Source organism: Mustela nigripes, chromosome 2 (genome assembly GCF_022355385.1).
Source record: "Mustela nigripes isolate SB6536 chromosome 2, MUSNIG.SB6536, whole genome shotgun sequence".
Taxonomy (NCBI): Eukaryota; Metazoa; Chordata; class Mammalia; order Carnivora; family Mustelidae; genus Mustela; species Mustela nigripes.
In genome coordinates this window covers 86,979,642-87,000,361 of record NC_081558.1, presented here as the reverse complement: position 1 = coordinate 87,000,361, position 20,720 = coordinate 86,979,642, and the positions used below count along the sequence as shown (strand labels likewise).

Genomic DNA, 20,720 nt, shown 5'->3' with positions numbered 1-20,720 from the left:
GGGCCTCGTGGCCCCGACCACCCCCTCCCACACTGCTCTAAGAACCGTTGGGTTTAGCTAATATCCAGGTATCAGGGCTGGGCTTCAGAGCCTTGGCAGCTGCTGTACCCACTGTGCGTCCTGGTTGGGAGGCTCTTTGTTGCAGCTTTTGTGATATAAACCCCACCCTGGGTCACCTCCTCTCCAAGAAAATGTCTGTGATGTTTGTATTGCTGTATGCCATGTAGAGATAGATTCTTCAGGAGTGAAGTCACAGAGGAGCCTGTCAAAAAGGAGCAAGAGGGCACAGGCCTTGGAAGACGAGGGTTGGGTGACTTCTGGGTACACAGACACTCAGCTGAGTGGGGGAGAACAATGGGAATTTACTGTGAACATTCTGAGTAGTGACAGAGGCACCACAAGCTGCTGTAGGAGTGCAGGGAGGAAGGGCATTCCCATGGAAGAGATGTCTTTCGCACTAGACTTTGAAAGATACAGTTGATTTCATATGGCAAACATTGGTAGGTGTATTGTCGCGGCCGGCTGGCGTGACAAATCGACCAGGAACGTGAGGGTTAGAGGATGAAGAAAAGAACTCGAGAAGCAGAGAGATGGGGGCAGGAGGAGCACTGAGGAGGATCTGATTTCCTGAGCCCACCTTCCTCAGTGGAGGGAAAAGGGCAATTCCCAGCAACGCGCTGGAACCAGGGCATGAGCCGCACGGCTGTAGGTCAACCATTCCATAGACCACACAGATTATTCTAGTGACCACTGATACAAAGAACAAAATTGTGGCTAATGCCATCTCTGTGATTTCCAGGCCTGAGTCAAAATTTAAAGTGCTTCCTTAAACTTTGACACTGGAGATCCAGGGGTTTCTGGGTGTGCCTTTCTCTACTCCCTAACTGGAGTAAGCATTCAACCTGGATTTACTATGGGTTCACTGACTGGCTAGCCTCTCTCCTGGAAAAGGCCTTGGAAGGGAGGAAAGATCCAAGACAATCCAGTGAAAACCAATGGTGTAGACAGCACTGCTTGTCAAATCTGAATCCAAGTAAGGTATACTTTTATTTGCGCCTTATCAACAGGAGGAATTAATAGGATCTTCAATTTCCTCTGTCCACATTACTCCATTATTCAGATTAGCAGCAGCAAATGCAACCAGGAATCAACAGATGATTCTGACTTCTGTAACCTTTCACTCTCCAGTCAGCAGAGTCCATTTGATCAGGGTTTCTTGGTCATAATTCCCATTAGGAATTTAGCTAGTTTCTACCTTTCTTAATATATTCATATGAAATGCTAACCTAGTCACTCTAAATTCCATTTGTTTCAGTCATGAGGCACTCATCATAGGAACACACTACTTCCCCATTGCCTAGCCAAGTGGCTGCGAACAGTAAAGAACAAAAGCATTGCTGGATTCCATATTTTCATTTTCCTTTGGTGTTCAATAGTCCTACTGTTGCTCTGTAACAGAGTTGAGTTATGAGAGTCACTTCACATAATACGCTGAGCTACTTCAAATGCCGAAGTGTTAAATAACCACAGAAAATATCCACTGAGCTATTTCCAACCATCATGAATTCTCATCCAACTATTATTTAGTGAACACTTGCAGAACAGGTGGCTGTATAAAGACCTAAAATTGAGACACCTGGCTGGCTCAGTTGGATGAGCATATGACTTTTGTACTTGGGGTCATGAGTTTGAGCCCCACACTGGATGTAGAGATTACTTAAATAAATAAACTTAAAAAAAAAAAAAAAAAACAAGGAGGAAGTAAAAGCAGAGGGACAGAGGGAGAGGGAGAGAAGACTCCCCACTGAGCCAAAAGTCCAACGCAGGGCTTGACCTCACGACCCTGAGCCTGAAACCAAAATCAGACACTCAACCAACTGAGCCACCCAGGGACCCCTAAGTGTTAATTATTAGACTAGGGAGTGCAAAAATGTTTTATCAAAGTAAGTTTGATTATCAACCAATAGATTTATCTTAGAAGGACTTCTTCAACACCTTATGCTTCTAAGGGAAAATTCTTTTTTTTTTCAAGATTTAATTAACTAATTAATCAAATTTATTTGAGAGAGAGAGTGTATGCACATGCGGAAGCACAGAGGGAGAGGGACAAGCAGACTCCCCAACAAGCCAGAGCCCACTGTGGACTGGATCTCAAGGCCCTGAGATCATGCGTGACCTGAGCTGAAGTCACATAATTGACTGAGCCACCCAGGCACCCCAGGGAAACTGTTTAAAGAAGACTAATTTCTAGACTCCTTTTATAAAATAAGCAGTCAATGGACAGTGTGATCAGAGGGCTCCTAGATTAATCTGGTCTTCAAATGCTCAGACTGACCTCTGCTGGATAGTCTACTAACACATTATTTTCTTCCCCTCTTGAGCTAAATATGGCTAGGGAGCAAGCATTTTCCCCAAACTATATCTGGTAGTTAGATTTATATAGTTCAATTCAAGATTATTCATCAAAGCTTCTACACTTCTTTTGCAGCAGAATCCTGTATTGCACTTGGCCGCCAGAGGCAACTGTCCATGGGCAGAATAGGACACTGATGAGATTTATAGGAGCTACCCACTCTCAACACTCCTCCTGATATGCTCTATGCTTTTATGCAGCCCAGGCTCTCTAGTGTGTACCTCAGAAGTACAGAAGAACATCTGCTGCTAGGGCACCTGGGGGGCTCAGTCAGTTAAGCATCTGCCTTTGGCTCAGGTCATGGTCCTGGGGTCCTCAAATTGAGCCCCACATCAGACTCTCTGCTCAGTGGAGAGCCTGCTTCGAACCCTCTCCCTCTGCTGCTCCCCGTCTTTTAGCCTTTCTATGTCAAATGGATTAAAAAAAAAAAAGTATCTACTGCCTGGGCCCAAATTCAGGGGCTCGCTGCATAAAACCACAGCTCGCCACAAGTATCTCCTGGCCTGACATCTCAGAGCTGGAGTCCACTCTGCAGAAGTCACTTATGCCCCTAAGTAGCCAATGGAGACAAGTCTGATGCATATGACGCAAACCCGCTGAACTTTGAGATAAAGTCCTGTGCTCCAATTCATATAAAATGCAGATAATAAGAATGACCCTGAAAATACTTTTCCATTTCTAATATTCTTTTAAAATAATGTCTTTCTTGGGGTGCCTGGGTGGCTCAGAGGGTTAAAGCCTCTGCCTTTGGCTCAGGTCATGATCCCAGAGTCCAGGGATCAAGCCCCGCACAGGGCTCTCTGCTCAGCGGGGAGCCTGCTTCCCTTCCTCTCTCTCTGCCTGCCTCTCTGCCTACTTGTGATCTCTGTCTGCCAAATAAATAAATAAATAAATCTTTTTAAAAAAATTCATTTAAAAAAATAAAAAATAAAATAATGTCTTTCTGATAACAAAAATTACAGGATTAGTTTTAAAATTTCGTAAAAGAAGGAAAAAATAGAAGAAATAAAAATTGCCTATAATTCCATCCACCAAGGATATTAAAATCTTGGTTTTATTGTCCCCATCTTTTTTCTTCTGTGTGTATATGTGTGCAAGAGTATAGGTGTACACCCTGACCTGTATCCATCCATTCTGCAGCTTGTCTTTTTCATGAGTATTTTACTGTGATGATTCCTCCATTTACACATACTCTTTAGCACAATTTTTATTTTATCAGGTCAGCAGATCATACTATACCTAAGCAATGTCTTCTATTAAACACTGGCACTGTTCCTACACTATGATGAATGGCTTTGTTTATAAATATTTGACTATTTTACTATGTCTTTAGGATACACTCTCCAAATAGGCTCACAATCAAAAGTTAGGGCGTATGAACATTTTTAAGATTCCAAATACAAACACTGCTGGAATTACTCTCTGAAAATTTACCAATTTCAACTTCCACCATAGCATAGCAATGTCATCTTCATTTTACAGACACCCTCTCTGAGAATCATAATTTTAAAAGCGCTAAGTGGATAAGCGAAAATAAACTTTTTAGTCTAACTTAATGTTTACATTTATTCATACTCCTTCATATTTACTTATACTCATTTAAATTGGTTTTTTTTGTTAATTATACATTCAAGCCCTTTGCTCATTCTTCTTTTAGTACATTAATATTTTTCTTAGTTATAAGAGTTCTTTAGGGGGCACCTGGGTGGCTCAGCCATTAAGCGTGTGCCTGGGGTTCAGGTCATGATCTCAGGATCCTGGGATGGAGCCCGGCATCAGGCTCCCTGCTCAGCAGGAAGCCTGCTTCCCCCTCTCCCACTCCCCCTGCTTGTGTTCCTTCTCCTGTTGTGTGTGTGTGTCTGTCTCTCTCTCTGTGTTAAGTAAATAAATAAAATCTTTAAAAAAAAAAAAAGAGTTCTTTAAAAATTAAGGCTGTTGACTCTGTTGATCTCAATGTGGTACCCACAAACTAAGGTCTATTAATCCAAAGATACCCTAAAATTATTAGTTTGGGTACGGTATGACTTCTCCTTTAGCTCAGTAAGTTTTTTTTTTTTTTTTAAAGATTTATTTATTTATTTGACAGAGAGAGATTACAAGTAGGCAGAGAGGCAGGCAGAGAGAGAGAGAGAGGAGGAAACAGGCTCCCTGCTGTAGCTCAGTAAGTTCTTTCCGGAAAAACAAAACAAACAAAATCCCAATTAGGTACAAAGTGATCAAGAGATAAACTGTGAAGTAGAAATAGCCGATGTACTCCAGCTTACTGAACATACCTCTACATTAGAAAATCCTTGAGAATTTTTTCTCAGATGTTTTTTAAAAAACATGTGACTTTAGGGCACATGGGTGGCTCAGCTGATTAAACATCCAATTCTTGATTTTACCTCAAGTCATGATCTCAGGGTCCTGGGACTGAACCCATCGTTGGGCTCCCTGCTCAGTAGGGAATCTGCTTCTCCCTCTCCCTTTGCCCCTCCCCCTTCTTCTCCTGTCTAATAAACATCTTTTAAAAAATTAAATTAAAAAATGTGACTTCAAGAATGGATTTATGTAAAAGAATACTGATGTGTAACTCAGCAGTTAGGCAGTTACAATGCTATTATTTAGTAAAACCCTTTTCCACCTTTCATCTGTAAATGGATTACCATACTTGCAACTTTTTCTGTTTTTAGTCAATTCTTTTACCATAAAATGTCATTTAGAAATGCTTTTTTATTTTTCTTTGTAATTTTTGACATTTTAGTAATTTTGCTGTGGAAAATAACATTCCATCTTACAAGAAAGAGAAAACTCCTCCAGACCACTTCCTGGCATCTTTATTTACATATTAGAGCGGGTCAGCCAGTGAAAATCCTAGAAAAAGAAAAGACAACAAACATTCAGTTAACAGAATTAATTGCCTCAAACTATATCCTCACTGTTTTCCTTGTTCTAAAATTTGGAAGTTCATTATGTCCACATTTAGGTTTGTCTTCGGTCTTGTGCTTTTCCCAAAAGGAAGCTAAAATTTCAGAGTGAACCTTGCTGTCTTGTCCTACAAAACAACTATTAACGGGAATCAGGGCACAAACAATAGAACTGGGAAGAACCAGAAGTAAAACCAAAAGAAGAAAGGAGATGAAGGAAGGCCAAAGAGGGCAAGCTCCCAGCTCCAAGAACCTGGTTAAGAAGAGCAGTGCACAGAAGCCTTTTCCAGGACTAACACCATCCTACACAGGTGGCCTGGACATGGTGACTGCAGAGAATCAGGTCCTCTCAATATTGTAGCAGGAAGCAGTGAGCCTATCCTATACTGCAAACCAAAAATAAATGGCAGATAGACACAGAGACAATGAAAATGAACAGCTTGGAAACTATAATATATGTGGAATTTACTGAAATGAGGATAAATAATGTTGAAATGATAGATTCAAGAAATACAAGGATAATCCTTATGGAGTTAAAAAAGAGGAGACAAGAACTTGTATTTCTCCAGCAATACCTCCCCAAATTCATAGAGAACTTGGAGAATAGATCATTAGAAGCAGATCATTAGAAACGTGAATTCACGAGCAGGAATTCACAATTCATTAAGGCTTTCCTGTGACTAACACGGTCTCAAAACTGTCGTGTGTGTGTGTGTGTGTGTGTGTCTGTGTTCTGAATACAGCTGTTAAATACATTTGGTCTAATGTGTCATTTAAAGTCAATGTTTCCGTATTGATTTTTTTGTCTGGATGATCTATCCATTGATGTAAGTGGTGTATTAAAATCCCCTATTTTAATTCCCTATTATTGTAGTGCTATTTCTCCCTTTAGGCCTGTTAATATTTGCTTTATACATTTAGGTGCTCCTGTTGTGTGCATAAATATTTACAAGTGTCAAACCTTCTTTTTGCTTTAACCCTTTATCACTCTGCAGTATCCCTCTTTGTCTCTTAGTACGATACCTGTTTTAAAGTCTGCTTTGTCTGATATAAATATAGCTATTCCAGCTTTCTTTTGGTTTCTGCTTACATGGAGTATCTTTTTCCATCCCTTCACTTTCAGACCATGTGTTCTTACATCTGAGGTGAGTCTGCGGCAGACAGCATCTAGATGGGTCTTGTTTTCTTACTCACTCAGCCACTCCTGATTGGAGCATTTAGTCTATTTACGGTAAGGGAATTACAAATAAATACATACTTATTGCCATTTTGTTAATTGTTTTCCAGCTGTTTTTTGTTCTGTTCTGTTCCTTTCGCAAAGTCTCTGATATCTGGGTTTCTTTTTTTTAAGACTTTTTTTTTTTTTTTTTTGGAAGAGAAAGAATACATATGAGCAGGGGGAGGGGCAGAGATAGAGGGAGAGAAGCAGACTCCCCACTAAACACAGAGCCCTATCTCAGGATCCTCATACCATAACCTGAGCCGAAACCAAGAGGCAGATGCTTAACCAAGTGAGCCACCCAGGCGCCCCTCTGATATCTGATATCTAGCAAAATAATTTTAGTAGATTTTTATATATTTTATAGTTTCCAAATTAGTTAATTTACATTTAACTGGTTGCCCAGGGATCCATTTGCTATTGGTCTACTACCTTATTCAAAAAAGTAAAAGATGGTACCTGGGCGGCTCAGTTGGTTAAGCATCTAACTTTGGCTCAGGTCATGATCTCAGGGTCCTGTGATCAAGTCCCACATTGGACTCCCTGCTTAGTGGGGAGTCTGCTTTTTCCTCTCCTTCTGCCCCTCCTCCCTGCTCAAGTTCTCTCTCTCAAATAAATAAATAAAATCTTAAAAAAAAAAAGAAAGAAAAAGATGTTGCAGCATATATATGTATAAAGAACCAAGACAGACACTTCTTGAAAAAATGATCTGCTCTGAAAACAGTGACTGATATACAAGGTGTAAGTATGGAAGACAGGGATAGAAGAGAGGGGAAGTGGCAGGACCAGAATCAGAGCACAAGATTTAGTATGAAAAGCAGCTTAATCTGGGATGGGAAAGGATCACGCTACACACCCTGTCATTTATTTTACTGCTATAATCTACACTACAGCTTTGCTAGACGCCAAAGTAACCAGTTTTGAATGTAACTGCACATATCTTTCTATTACGGTCTTATCCTCCCACTGTGCTTCCTTTGCATTCTGCCTTCTAGCCCCTATGGCCTTCTTTCAGTTGCTCAGACTTGTCATGCTCCTTGCTGCCAAAGAACCTTTGCACATCTCTTCCCTACCCTCTTTGCTTGAGACTGTCCCTACTTCTATTTCAGATATCAGTTTAAGTGCCAGTTTCCCTCAGATTTCCCCTGTGACCCTAAAATAAATCAGCTTCCTTGGTAGTGTATTTGTTCAGAACTGGGTGCTTTCCTTCAGAACAACTGCTTCACTCTGTTGTTATGTGTTCAGTTGTGAGGTGACTAGGCTGTTCCTCTCCCCTACTGGTGTCTAAGCTCCACCAGGTGAGCAGGTGAGGGCTGAGTCTGGGTTTGCTCATCACGCTATTCCTTTTTTTTTTTTTTTTTTTTTAAGATTTTATTCATTTATTTGACACAGAGAGATCACAAGTAGACAGAGAGGCAGGCAGAGATAGCAGGAAGCAGGCTTCCCACAGGGCAGAGAGCCCGATGCGGGGCTCAATCCCAGGATCCTGGGATCATGACTTGAGCCGAAGGCAGAGGCTTTAACCCACTGAGCCACCCAGGAGCCCCTCATCACACTATTCTTAACAAGTAACCCAACACATCTAACACATATCTCAACAAATATTAATTGAAAAAACACAAGAAAGTGCCAAACATAGTGTTTATTAAGTACCAAACTCAGAGTTTAGAAAGAACTCTGTGAAAAGAGTGTTCTATCTGCTAGATACTTCTGGGGATAGGAGGGGAGATGCATTTCTGATTTCTGCTTAGCAACTGAATTTACCTGGGCTTTCCGTGTGGCTTGTGGCTCAATCATGATGTTGAGAAGAGAAGGTTTAGTTGTGTCTGCCAAGCTCTGCTTCAGTGATTTTTGGAGTTCTTCTGGTGTTTGTACAAAATATCCTTTGCCTCCAAATGCAGTCATAACCTGTTCATAATGTGAGTTTGGCAGAAGACAGACTGGAGGAGCACTAAAAAATTAATAAGTCAATAGAAAAAAGGTCATTTTTGAAATAATTTGTGGAAAAGTTTAGGCTAAACTCAAAGGCATACTTTTATGTCCAACACTTAAACAAAGATACCAATACACTGAACTTTCTATATATATATTTTAAAGATTATCTGTTTTGATGGGGAGGAGCCGAAGGAGAAGGAGAGAGAGAGAATCCTCAAGCACAATTCCCGCTGAGCACAGAGCCTGATGTGGGGCTCAATCCCAGGACCCCAAGATCATGACATGAGCCAAAATCAAAGAGTCAGAAGCCCAACTAACTAAGCCACCCGGGTGCCCCTAAAGTTCCCATATATTTTTTATTGTCTATACAGCAATGTCCAATAGGACTTTTTGTGATGATAGAAAAGTTTTATATTTATATCTGTGCTATCCAATATCATAGCCACTAGTGATCAAGTGCTGTGAGCACTTGAAATGTGACTAGTTAAAATAAGGAACTGACTTTTTCATTTAATTTAAATAGCCACACATGGCTACTGGATACTATACTGAACAGTGTGAGCTATGCCATCAACTACCAAAAGAAAAAGAAGAAAAAAGGAATGGTTACTACAATAAGCATATAACAGCAAAATGAGAAATGAAGTCAGTGAGGCATAAGCAAACATACTCATATGCTGTTCCACCCCCAGGCTGAGTAAATTCACATCTCATACCCCATGGTCAGCTAAGCAACTGTTTCACTTTTTTTTTTTTAAGATTTTATTTACTTATTTGACAAAGAGAGAGACAGCAAGAGAGGGAACACAAGCAGGGGTAATGGAAGAGGGAGAAGCAGGCTTCCTGTCAAACAGGGAGCCTGATGTGGAGCTCGATCCCAGGATCCCAGGATCATGACCTGAGCTGAAGGCAGACACTTAATGACTGAGCCACCCAGGTACCCCAACACTGTCTCACTTTGACTCTACCATGAGATAATTAAGAGTTTGTTAAGTAATAAAAAGAAGGAAGACCTCTGGGTCATAAATGTTAACATTCATTTCCACCACAGGGTAGTAGTAGTAGAAGGGCCAAGGACATTTTGCAATAAGCCCTTTCATTAACAAACCTTAGACATCAAACTTAATCAAACACCAAGTCTTTAGTGGCTCACTGATCATAAATTATTTACTGAAGCACCCTATCATGCACTGGGTATTTTTAGTTGTTATTTTTTAAAGATTTTATTTATTTGGCAGAGAGAGGCACAGCGAGAGAAGAAACACAAGCAGGGGGAGAGGGAGAAGCAGGCTTCCTGCAGAGCAGCGAGCCTGACGTGGGGCTCAAACCCATGACCATAGGATCATGACCTGAGCTGAAGGCAGATGCTTAATGACTTAGCCACCCAGGTGCCCTCATGCACTGGGTATTACATGTAAGTGATGAATCACTAAATTCTACTCCTAAAATCAATATTACACTATATGTTAACTAACTAGAATTTAAGTAAAAATTTGAAAAAAAAAATGAAGCACTCCATTATGAATGGTTGTACAAAGAGGAGACAGGGTTCCCGCTCTTTAGAGGGGCTGACAATATAAGTAAACAATACTCATACCACAGAAGCACATTCCAATACAGCAGACTCTTTAGAGAAATTAAAATAGATGAGAGAAATTAAATACACATTATTCTGGGTTACTTACACTGCAGTAGCATCTCCAAATTTTAACATTTCCTTCCAAGAATCTGCATCAAAACCTTGGTAAATTCCATTATTATTCACCACCAAAAGTACAATGGGCAAGTTGTACCTAAAATTGAAAGCAAAGTATCAAGGAAATCATTCTTCGTTCTAGAGCAGTTTCTTTTCTTCAGGCTGAAATTTTAACTAATAAATGAGTAGTTTTCCATAAGCTTGCTTTGTAATATTAGGGTAATGCTAAAAATTAAGTATTTGTTATCCTAATAAGGAACCTCAAGTCATTAACAGAAACATGGAGTTGCAGAAAGTATGGAGATCAGAGGTTGGCACACTTGGTTCTACCTCTCCAAACCTGTGGACTTCACACAGCTTTTCTGAACTTAGTTTTCACAGATCGAGGTGTTAATAAGAATGACACTTTCCATATTTAATATTCTCTGAAGCACCACTTCTAGATGGTGCCCAGCAGTACTATTTGAAAAATATCTTTCTATTTACTGAACTCCTCATAGATAACCAGCACTTGCTAGATGCTGGGGGAAATATATAAATGACTAGCATACATTCTCTTCTCTCAAACCACTTCACTCAAAATTAGAAAAACATTATATGGTTTAACAAATAGAGAAAAAGAGAATACTTAATAATGAGCTAAGCAGTATTGTAAAGACAAAAAAAGGATGACTAAACTTTACTAATGAATGGCAAAAGATGGGCTTTATTTTCTACAGCAAATAAATAATTTCTGAGACCACGTGTTAGAAAACCAAACAAAACTGCACACTGTTACATAACGGGATTGTGGTAACTACTTGCTCTCCATGCTCAAGCTCTAGAAGGCTCTAGAAGGCCAGCTTTCCCATAACCCATCTTGTTGGTGTATATCACCTGGCTGTCAATACAGACGCTCTAATAAGCATATACTTTCCCTCTGATCTTTAAAGTGTTGTATGCCAAAGCTTTGAAAGGCCCCAAAACATAATTTACACACGAGCTCTAATAAGAGGCCAGGCTAAGAATATAGAATGACTTTACCACAGTTTAAATAACTAGGGAGAAAAAAAATCCCCATACTTACAGAGTAGGATCTACAACAGCTCATGAGTCTCGCCATGAATCCTCATAATGAGAAGCATAATGTGAGCAGCTCACACTGAGTGAGCAGGCATCTCAAGTTTTACTGAGATTACCTCATTTGTTACTCACAACTGTCCTCTAAGGTAGGAAATATTACTACCCCTCTTCCTATTTTGGAGGAGACTAAAGCTTAGTTAAGGAACTTAACCCCCATCACCCACATCACTTGGCTCTGATGTGGTCAAGTGAGTATTTAAATCCAGGCCATATGATCCAGAGGCTGCACTCTTAACCACAAAGCTCTGTTGTCTCCCTGCAGAAAACAAGATTTTCTCAGACCAAAACTTTCTGCAGTGATCTCAGAACCACCTCTCACAGTTTTGCAGGTTTGGGTATGTAGTCAAGGGCCATGAATACACTATCCTGGATGAGAAAGGCACCAAGGTTACTTCATGCCAGTATTCTTGGGACACAGCACGGAGCTATGTACAAGGGCCCTTGGTACATGGTGAACACCTGGTAAGCATTTGTTAGGTGAGTGAGTCTTTATGTGTAATTTTTTTTATCTTTTGGAGAAAGAAATGCTGATTTACCTGCATATGGTTTCCACTTCCATGCCAGAAAACCCAAATGCACTGTCTCCTTCCACACAGATGACACGCTGCCCTGGGTTCCTATCTTTAGCCACTATAGCAGCTGCAATGGCAAATCCCAAACCAATTCCCATTGTTCCAAAAGTACCAGCATCAAGCCTGTTGGGGAACAAAGCTAAAATGAAACCCTCTGGGGCATGCTGATGGTGGAGGTGGCACAAATCGAGTCATATACACGTGTAAGATAAAGAGCAATAAAAACATTCTGTCTTTAATATAAAGCTTTTAAACTGTGAGGAACCAATTAGGATAAGCAGAATGGGTGGAAAAGTCTCTCATAATTGCTTGGAAGACTATGAATATATCCTTGGAACACTAAGTATACAAATTATCACATGATCATGAAGACATATCAAGCATAAAAACTCCACCAAATCTTACCTAAAAATACTTATAGGAAATATGTCCTTATACACTGAACACATGTAATTCTCAAATGTTTTATGAACCTACACTACTATAGCTTCCAATTTAACACATTATAATTTCTTCACAGGAAGCCTCACCTGTGACGAGGAAGGTAGTTCTGAATCACAGTGCGTCCAATATCCATAGTATTTGCTCCTTCACTTACCACAAAACAGTCTCTGGGTAGTTGTTCTTGAACATGGTAGAATACTGTGTAATAATTCATAGGCAGAGATTTTTGGGAAGCTAATTCCTAAAACATTTGAGGGAAATATAATCAAATTAGATTGAGATACAGTGAAAAATGAGCAATGTCAATAAGCTACTATCCAACTTATTTGGAAATAGGCAACAAGAACGAGCTATGAGGTTCCCAAATGGCCACCCTGAGAAGCTAATGGATCTGTTAACAGGCCTGTGGGACATGCTAAGGAAAAGGGGACCCACAGACCCAATTTTGGATAAAAATAAACCAGAGAATAGCTTTCTTCCTGGACACCCACCAGGCACATTAGCATACTAGAGTCAGACAAGTCCTACAGTAAAAATAGCTGGAAACACTGGGTTAAACAAAACTGAACAGTCTTATATGAGTACTTTAAGGGAAACGCTGCATTAGAAAAAGTAAAAATTTTATTCTAGAGTATTTTAATCTGAAATATGCCCTTAAACTTAAAATGAAAAGGAAGTCAGGATTTCAGAAAATCTGAAAATCTGGTTCTTCTCCACATGCTCTGAAGAGTAAGGGGATATGCTTCACCCTCTATTCCAAAGAGTCTCTGAATGGAGCAAGGTGAGTACCTTTGTCTAGCCATATGCCTTCTAGAGTGGAGAGAAAGCCAGGTGAGGCTTCAGCAGCAACAGCCCCATGTGCTCCCAGCACTGCCTCTTCACCTGCACTATTCTGGCCTGCTGGAAATTATATGTCAGATGGATGAGGCTCCTGCCTATACTCCTGCACCAGGAAGAGAGGCGAGTTTCTTTCATCTTAAACTAATATGACTCCTAGGGAAAAGAGGGATTAATCATCACACCATTCGGGAAAACAGCATCGAGACTGGCTCTTGATAGAAACAGCCACTGATTAAAATTCCAATGAAATAAAGAATCATGTATAAATAATTCTGCTAGTTTTGAAAATGTTAATTTATTCCAAGACATCTGGCATATTAGGGAACAATATGAGTATAGCTCAAATTTCGTATTTGCTTATGCAGGGTTCTGTCAGTGAGAAACACTACATGGCCACAGAAAACTGCACCCAGCTGAACCAAAATACATAGGAATACACAAAACATTAGAAAAAAAATCAAGAACAACCTCTCTCACGAAGAAAAAATTCTACCTATATACAAAGACTCTAAACAAACCACCACATCCTGCAGAAGTGGTTCATTTCACTGCTAATAGTGGAGGATGTGGTGATTTCCACACATTATTCAACTTCCAAAACCTTTAGGTATCAGGCAAAGCCATGAGTGCAAATGAGAAAGTTGCAAAGTCATTCCCAGTAGTGATACAAAAGTTAATCTGAAAGGGCCATAAATGGTCTCCACCAAAAAAAAGAAAAGAAATATGAGGTGATGGATGTGTTAATGAACTAGATGGGGAGGGGGGAATCCTTCCACAATGTATATGCATATCAAATCACCATGATGTACTCTTTTTTTCTTAACATATAATTTATTATTTGCCCCAGGGGCACAGGTCTGTGAACCATCAGGCTTACACACTTCACAGCACTCACCGTGGCACATACCCTCCCCAAACAATGTACTTTTAAATATCTTACAATCTCATATGTCAATTATACCTCAATAGAGCTAAATTTTTTTTTAAACATTTTTTTAAAGAATTACTTATTTATTTGACAGACAGAGATCACAAGTAGGCAGAGAGGCAGGCAGAGAGAGAGGGGAAGGGAAGCAGGCTCCCTGCTGAGCAGAGAGCCCGATGTGGGGCTTGATCCCAGGACCCTGGGATCATGACCTGAGCCGAAAGCAGAGGCTTTAACCCACTGAGCCACCCAGGCGCCCCGAGCTAAAATTTTTTTTTAACAAGGAAAAAGAAGGGTGTACATTAGATCAAATTTTCCATTTTGATGAAACACCTATCCATTATACATGCCTGCTTGAAGTACTTTTATTTATTTATTTATTTGTTTGTTTGTTTGTTTGTTTGAGAGAGAGAGCGCAAGCATGAGCATGAGCATGACAGGAGAGAGGTCAATGGGAGAAGCCGACACCCTGCCGAGCAGGGAGCCCGATTCGGTACTTGATCCTGGGACTCCAGAATCATGACCTGAGCCTAAGGCAGGAGCTTAACTAACTTGAGCCACCCAGGTGCCCAGACTTTTATCTTAAAAAGTAGAAAAATATGCTCCAAGATTTAAGATTCCAAAAGATCTCTTAACTGTGATTTGGTGCCAAGGTCAAACCAAGGAGAGTGAGCTCTAACCATTCATATGGGTTCTTACAACTTTCTGTCCAATGTCAGATTGGTCTCCTCCTACCACTTCACACTAACTCAACAAGCTGCAACCCTTCTAACGCCTACTTCCACAAGAGACTTCAAGTCTTCTTCAAGAAAAAGAACCACATTTATTGAAATATATATTTCTTAACCATTTATCATGTATAAAACTTTGCCATTTTTATTTTTGTTTATTTATTGAAGATTTATTCATATATTTTAGAGAGAGAGAGAATGCATGGGCATGCATGTATGCATGCAAGTTGGCGGGGAGGGGCAGAGGGAGAGAAAGAATCTCAAGCAGACTCCCCACTGCATGCAGAGCCCAAGTGGGGACTCAATCTCAAGACCCTGAGATGATGACCTTCGCCGATACTAAGAGAAGCTTAACCAACTGAGCCACCCAGGTGTCCCTCTGCCACTATTTTTATTAAGTTGCTATCTTAGTATTTCATAAAATTTTTGAGAGCTGTGCCTCTAAACACTTTTTCCTGTGAACCCTGTGGTTTTTACTGTAAGATTTTATATAGTGTGGTGATTTTAGGAATGCATAGGTCATATTATGGCAGAGGTAACTGAGCCATGAACCAAAAGTGTTCTTGAGTTTCTGTGACTCTCATATTACCTTGGATGCAGCTTCATTGCTCTTCATTTTTTCTCTCAGAGTTTGCCACCAGCTGCTCTCTGGAGGATATTGCCATGGTGTTTTATTAAATTGTTCTAAAAGCTAAAAAACCACAGACTTTTTACTTTTTGAAAATAAACTTAACTCATATTAATACAACAATCTCTTATTAAAGAAGACAATACTGCTATAATATCCTGCCATTCAAGTCACTCATCCTGTTTTTCCTCTAGGTGGCTAACAACTTTATAGCAAAATGGAAAGCTTTAGTTTGAGTCAGTGTCGACTTCCACCAGAAGTTGGGATTTCCATAGAACACAGGGGAAATGCTACCTTCTCCACACCTCACAGGCAGGGGCTTTTATGTCCTCCTCAGCCTTTGACACTAGGAGAAAAATCACAGACTCCTTGCGGGGAGGACAATAACCCCAAATATCCAAGGATTCCTGAGATAAGACCACATGCTCCAGGATATTTTAATATGTGATTGGAAGATGCTTCATAATATTATAGGACCATGATTAGCAATACCAATTTGTATCTAAAATCGAGTAATACATGTGACTATATTCTATCTCCTATTACAGTGAAGTATATAAATTATGTATAAATAAAAAGAATCTGGACAAGTCACTAAGTACCATTTGAAGAGTAAAAATTCTCTTTATTGCCTAAAGAAATACTTAAAATTTTCCAGTACATAAAGACATTTCTTGGCTGTAAATTCAGTTCCTCTGGAAGCTGTATTATAATTTTTCAGACAGTTAAATAGTACTTAGTAAATCACTGTTTGCCTACTGAATGTCTTTAAGTCCTCAATCACCTTCCAAAAATGCTTAACTTACTCACATAAAAATGATCTATATATAAGCAGTTGGATTTAGTGAGTTTCAAAGTTATATTTAAAAATAGCTTTCTATCATAAATTTTGTTTAAAATAGATATTAATAAATGTGTCACCAAGTGATTCTAAGGTTGAAACATTTTTAGGAACTAACTATTCCCTAAAGGCCAATCCCCACAAACTAAAACTTAGGCAAAAGCTCTTACCTGTTTAGTGACAGCATTTGTGTCTCCTAGCAAAGTCACAGCAGGCTTTACATTATTCCCCAATTCTTCTGCACAGATATCAACCTAAAAAAGAGAAAAAGCTTAAGAAGAAGCTATGCTTATTCTTAAAAGTCTTTAAGAGGTCAATTAAGGCTGAATAAATGAACTGAAAATTTTATATTCAGGAAATTTTGTTTTTTAAAGTATGTTCCAGACCCAGAATGGAGCCAAGTGCAGGGCTTGGATTCATGACCCTAAGATCAAGACCTGAGCCAGTATCAAGAGTTGGACACCCAACCAACTAAGCCACCTAGGCGCCCCAAAAATTTCTAAGATTTTATTTATTTTTTGACAGAGAGAGAAAGCCAGAGAGAGCACAAGCAGGGGGAGCTGCAGGCCAAGGCGGAGGGAGAAGAAAGCTTCCTGCTGAGCAGAGAGCCTGAGGTGGGGCTCGATCCCTGGGCTCAAGACCTGAGCCAAAGGCAGATGTTGACTAACTGAGCCACCCAGGCACCCCCAGAAATTTCTTAATAAAAGCAAAAATCCACGTAACTATGCATATCACAGCTAGGACAGAAACCTCATCATCTTCTTTCATTTTAATATCAACTCTGTAGATTTGGGTATTGTTCTATTAAACAGGAATGCATCTGACTTGATCAATTATAGTTCTGAATCTAATCAATAAAAAGGTTCTACTTAATTAGACTGGAATTGCTACTTAGAGTGGTTCTCAAATGTGAGCTATCAGAATCACCTGGTAGGTTTGTTAAATCACAGATTGCAAGAGTCCACTTCAGAGTTTCTGATCTCAGTAGATCTGAAGTGGGAACCAAAAATATGCTCTTCTAAAAGATTTCCCAGATGGTGCTACGCTGCTGGTCCAGGGACCACATTTTTGAGAACTACTCCTAGGATAAGCATGATTACTTACCATTTACCCAGACGCTCTATATCTGAATGGCTGTGGGCAAGTGAAAACAGCTGTGCAAGGACTTGTGATTTAGCCACGTCAAAGGGGCTACACTTTATTCTGTCCTTGGGTGGGGGGTAATAAAGAGGTGGTAGCATCTTCCAGGTAAACCCAGGACTTGTTTATTTGCAGTGTTAGTTTTCCATAGCCCCAGGGGGAGAGGCACCATTAGAAGCTAACTCCTTAAAAAGTAAAAGGCAAGGGGCACCTGGATGGTTCAGTGGGTTGAAGTCTCTGCCTTCGGCTCAGGTTGTGATCCCAGGGTCCTGGGATCGAGCCCCGTGTCGGGCTTTCTGCTCAGCAGGGAGCCTGCTTCCTCCTCTCTCTGCCTGCTTCTCTGCCTACTTGTGATCTCTGTCTGTCAAATAAATACATAAAACCTTAAAAAAAAAGGGGGGGGAGAAGACAACAATTGTAGCTGGGTTATCAAACACCATACACAGTCTCTGTAGGGAAAACAGGTTCATATTGCACTACATAGGCAGCACCTTCTTTCATTTTTTTTTTAAAGATTTTATGTATGTATTTGAGAGAGAGAGATAGCAAGAGGTAGAACATGAGCAAGGGAGAAGCAGGCTCCCCACCAAGCAGGAAGCCTGATGCACGGCTCAATCCCAGGACCCCGGGATCATGACCCAAGCCGAAGGCAGAGGCTTAACCCACTGTGTCACCCAGGCAGTACATACTACACCAATAAGGAAAGTGGCTTAGAAAGAGAATCATAATGATATAAAGAACCATTAAAGGGAGGTCAGAGTATATTCCACTCTGTTTGGTGACAGGTAAAAGCAGCATTTAGAGATTTCCAATCAAAGGTCATTTAAAAGATCTGGCATCTAAAAGGACAACTCCAATCTCTAACCAAGCTGAATGTTTTGTTCTAATCTACCATTCCACTTAAACCCCTTTGTGTACCTTTAAATATACTTGAGCTATGAGGAAGAGGCAAGTTTTGCTTTTCAAACTATTTAAAACTTGATTTTGAAAGGTTTTTTGGTTAGAAGCAAAGCAACATATTATGTTTCATAGGCTTGAAAAGGCAGCTTACTTTGGTACCTGTAATTGTATTAGACAATTTATAAAAATCTACAAAAGCCAAGAAGAAAGCAGAGCTGATAATAGCTGAGGATAACAATAAATCACAGATAGCTCTGATTTTAAATCTCTCTGCTCTGAGTACCTGGATAAATTTCACATCTGGCTGGTATCTTGGAGGCAGTCCAAAGTGCAAAATCCAATTTAATCTGGCACCAAATAATACAATTACATCAGCAAATTGCAAAGCCCTATTAAAAAGAAAAAATCTGTTATAATGCAGAAAGTATATCTACATTTCTGATTTGAATTATTCTAAAATTAATTTCTAAAGTACTTGGAAAAGTTAAATAGTCTGGAGCTTATTTTATTTTAGCCTTCAGAATCAGCTTCTAGGGTAAATTTGATCTTTCATACCAAAATAATTATGAAACCATTCTATTTAATAGTATTCTAAAAGATGAAAGAAGAAAAATATTATAAAACTATACCTATTTCATTGTTTATTACTTTTTTATCATTAAAAAATGTAAGTCTTCTGTAGATAATTCTCTGTAAAATAGAAAAAGCATAAAGAAAAAGAACTTCAACCTATAATACTATCAACTTAAAAGCTATTATTAATAGCCTAGCATATTTTCATCAAGTCTTCTTTCACCGCAAGTGTATTTTTACATAGTTGAGCTCATTTGCTAGAATACTGTCTCATGTACTTGTGCTTATTACAACCATCTTCATCATTAGGTTCTTCTTAAAATTTTTATTTTTTCTAAGTTTTATTTTACATTTTTTAAGTAATCTCTACATCCAACTTGGGACTCAAACAAACTAGTCTGAGATCAAGAGCTGCATGTTCTTCCAACTGAGCCAGCCAGGCACCCCTTAAATATAATTTTGGAATGCTATATACTTTGCAGAACATATATACCAAATTTATTTTAACTTTTCTCAATTGCTGGATAATTTATAAGTACTAGGTTGCACATCCTTTTTTTTTTTTTTTTTTTTTTTTTACTATGTTTTATTTATTCATCTGAGAGAGAGAAAGAGAGCTCAGACACAAGTCAGGGGAGGGCAGAGGCAGAAGGAGAAACAGACTCTCCTCTTAGCAGGGCCCATGAGCCCAGCATCATGACCTGAACTTAAGGCAGACACTTAACTGACTGAGCCACCCAGGCGCCCCTGGGTTACACATCCTTATGCTTGAATCTTTTTTTTTTAATTAACATATAATATTAATTATGTTTGTATAATAATATACTATACTATAATATAATAATTATATATTATATATATTTATCATTTTTCAGGCAAGAGGAACCAGAAAAGGGGTCCCTGTGGTCTGTGAAGGGTATGGGAAAAATCCAGTATTCTTTTTTCTTTTTCTTTCCTTTTCTTTTCTCTTTCCTTCCTTTCTCTCTCTTCCTTTCTTCTCTCCCTCCTTCCTTCCTCCTGTCCTTCCTTTCTTTCTGTTATTTGCCCCAAAGACAGTTCTGTTTGTGCAGTACTATAAGGCAGCGGCAAGAGACTCCTAGAAAGGATGGGTGTTGGGGGGGGGGGGGGCAACCTAGAGAAGAGAAAAGAACTTTCTAGTTCTGGGAATGAATCGGCATATGGCTGGGGCTCATGCTTGGGCTGTATATGTGCACACAGACCCAAAGGAACATAGCAAGGGCTTTGAAGCTGAACTGATCCTGGACCTAATGCCTCTAGCAAGACAGAAAGACAGACCTTGCAATCTGAACTTAACCAGGCTAACTGCCTGCTAAAACAAAGTCAACATTCTACAGGATATGTAAATATGACCTAGAATCTTAAAACATAACACTTACAATCTAGGATATATTCCAAAAATACTCAATATGCAAAAGAACCAGAAAGATGTGCCCAATTCTCAAAAGAAATGAACAGACTCCCATTCTGTGATGACCCAGATATTCAAACTAGTAAACAAAGGCTTTAAAGCAGCTATTATAATATGCTCCATAAAGTAAACAAAAATACTCTTCAAATAAATGAGAAGATAGACATTCTCAACAGAGAAACATAAAATATAAGACAAAAGTATTGAAAATAACTAAACAGGGGCGCCTGGGTGGCTCAGTGGGTTAAGCCGCTGCCTTCGGCTCGGGTCATGATCTCGGGGTCCTGGGATCGAGTCCCGCGTCGGGCTCTCTGCTCAGCAGGGAGCCTGCTTCCCTCTCTCTCTCTCTCTCGCTGCCTGCCTCTCCATCTACTTGTGATTTCTCTCTGTCAAATAAATAAATAAA

General features: G+C 39.6%; 1 protein-coding gene across 5 annotated transcripts in view; it reads right to left on the bottom strand.

The window, feature by feature from the left end:
* The window catches only part of HACL1 (2-hydroxyacyl-CoA lyase 1), a 40,005-nt gene that overhangs the window by 2,137 nt on the left and 17,148 nt on the right, over positions 1 to 20,720 (bottom strand). For 4 of the 5 annotated variants that reach the window (XM_059390898.1, XM_059390899.1, XM_059390900.1 and 1 more), the window contains 8 exons: positions 18,596 to 18,701; positions 16,443 to 16,526; positions 15,393 to 15,494; positions 12,394 to 12,548; positions 11,828 to 11,986; positions 10,159 to 10,266; positions 8,303 to 8,489; positions 5,106 to 5,266 (listed from right to left, as the gene is read on the bottom strand). In XM_059390898.1, the coding sequence (XP_059246881.1) occupies positions 5,234 to 5,266; positions 8,303 to 8,489; positions 10,159 to 10,266; positions 11,828 to 11,986; positions 12,394 to 12,548; positions 15,393 to 15,494; positions 16,443 to 16,526; positions 18,596 to 18,701 (934 nt within the window). In that variant the 3' untranslated portion in view covers positions 5,106 to 5,233. Of the gene's footprint in view, positions 1 to 5,105; positions 5,267 to 8,302; positions 8,490 to 10,158; positions 10,267 to 11,827; positions 11,987 to 12,393; positions 12,549 to 15,392; positions 15,495 to 16,442; positions 16,527 to 18,595; positions 18,702 to 20,720 lie in introns of those variants that run through there. The other variant, XM_059390897.1, reaches the window with a different exon arrangement.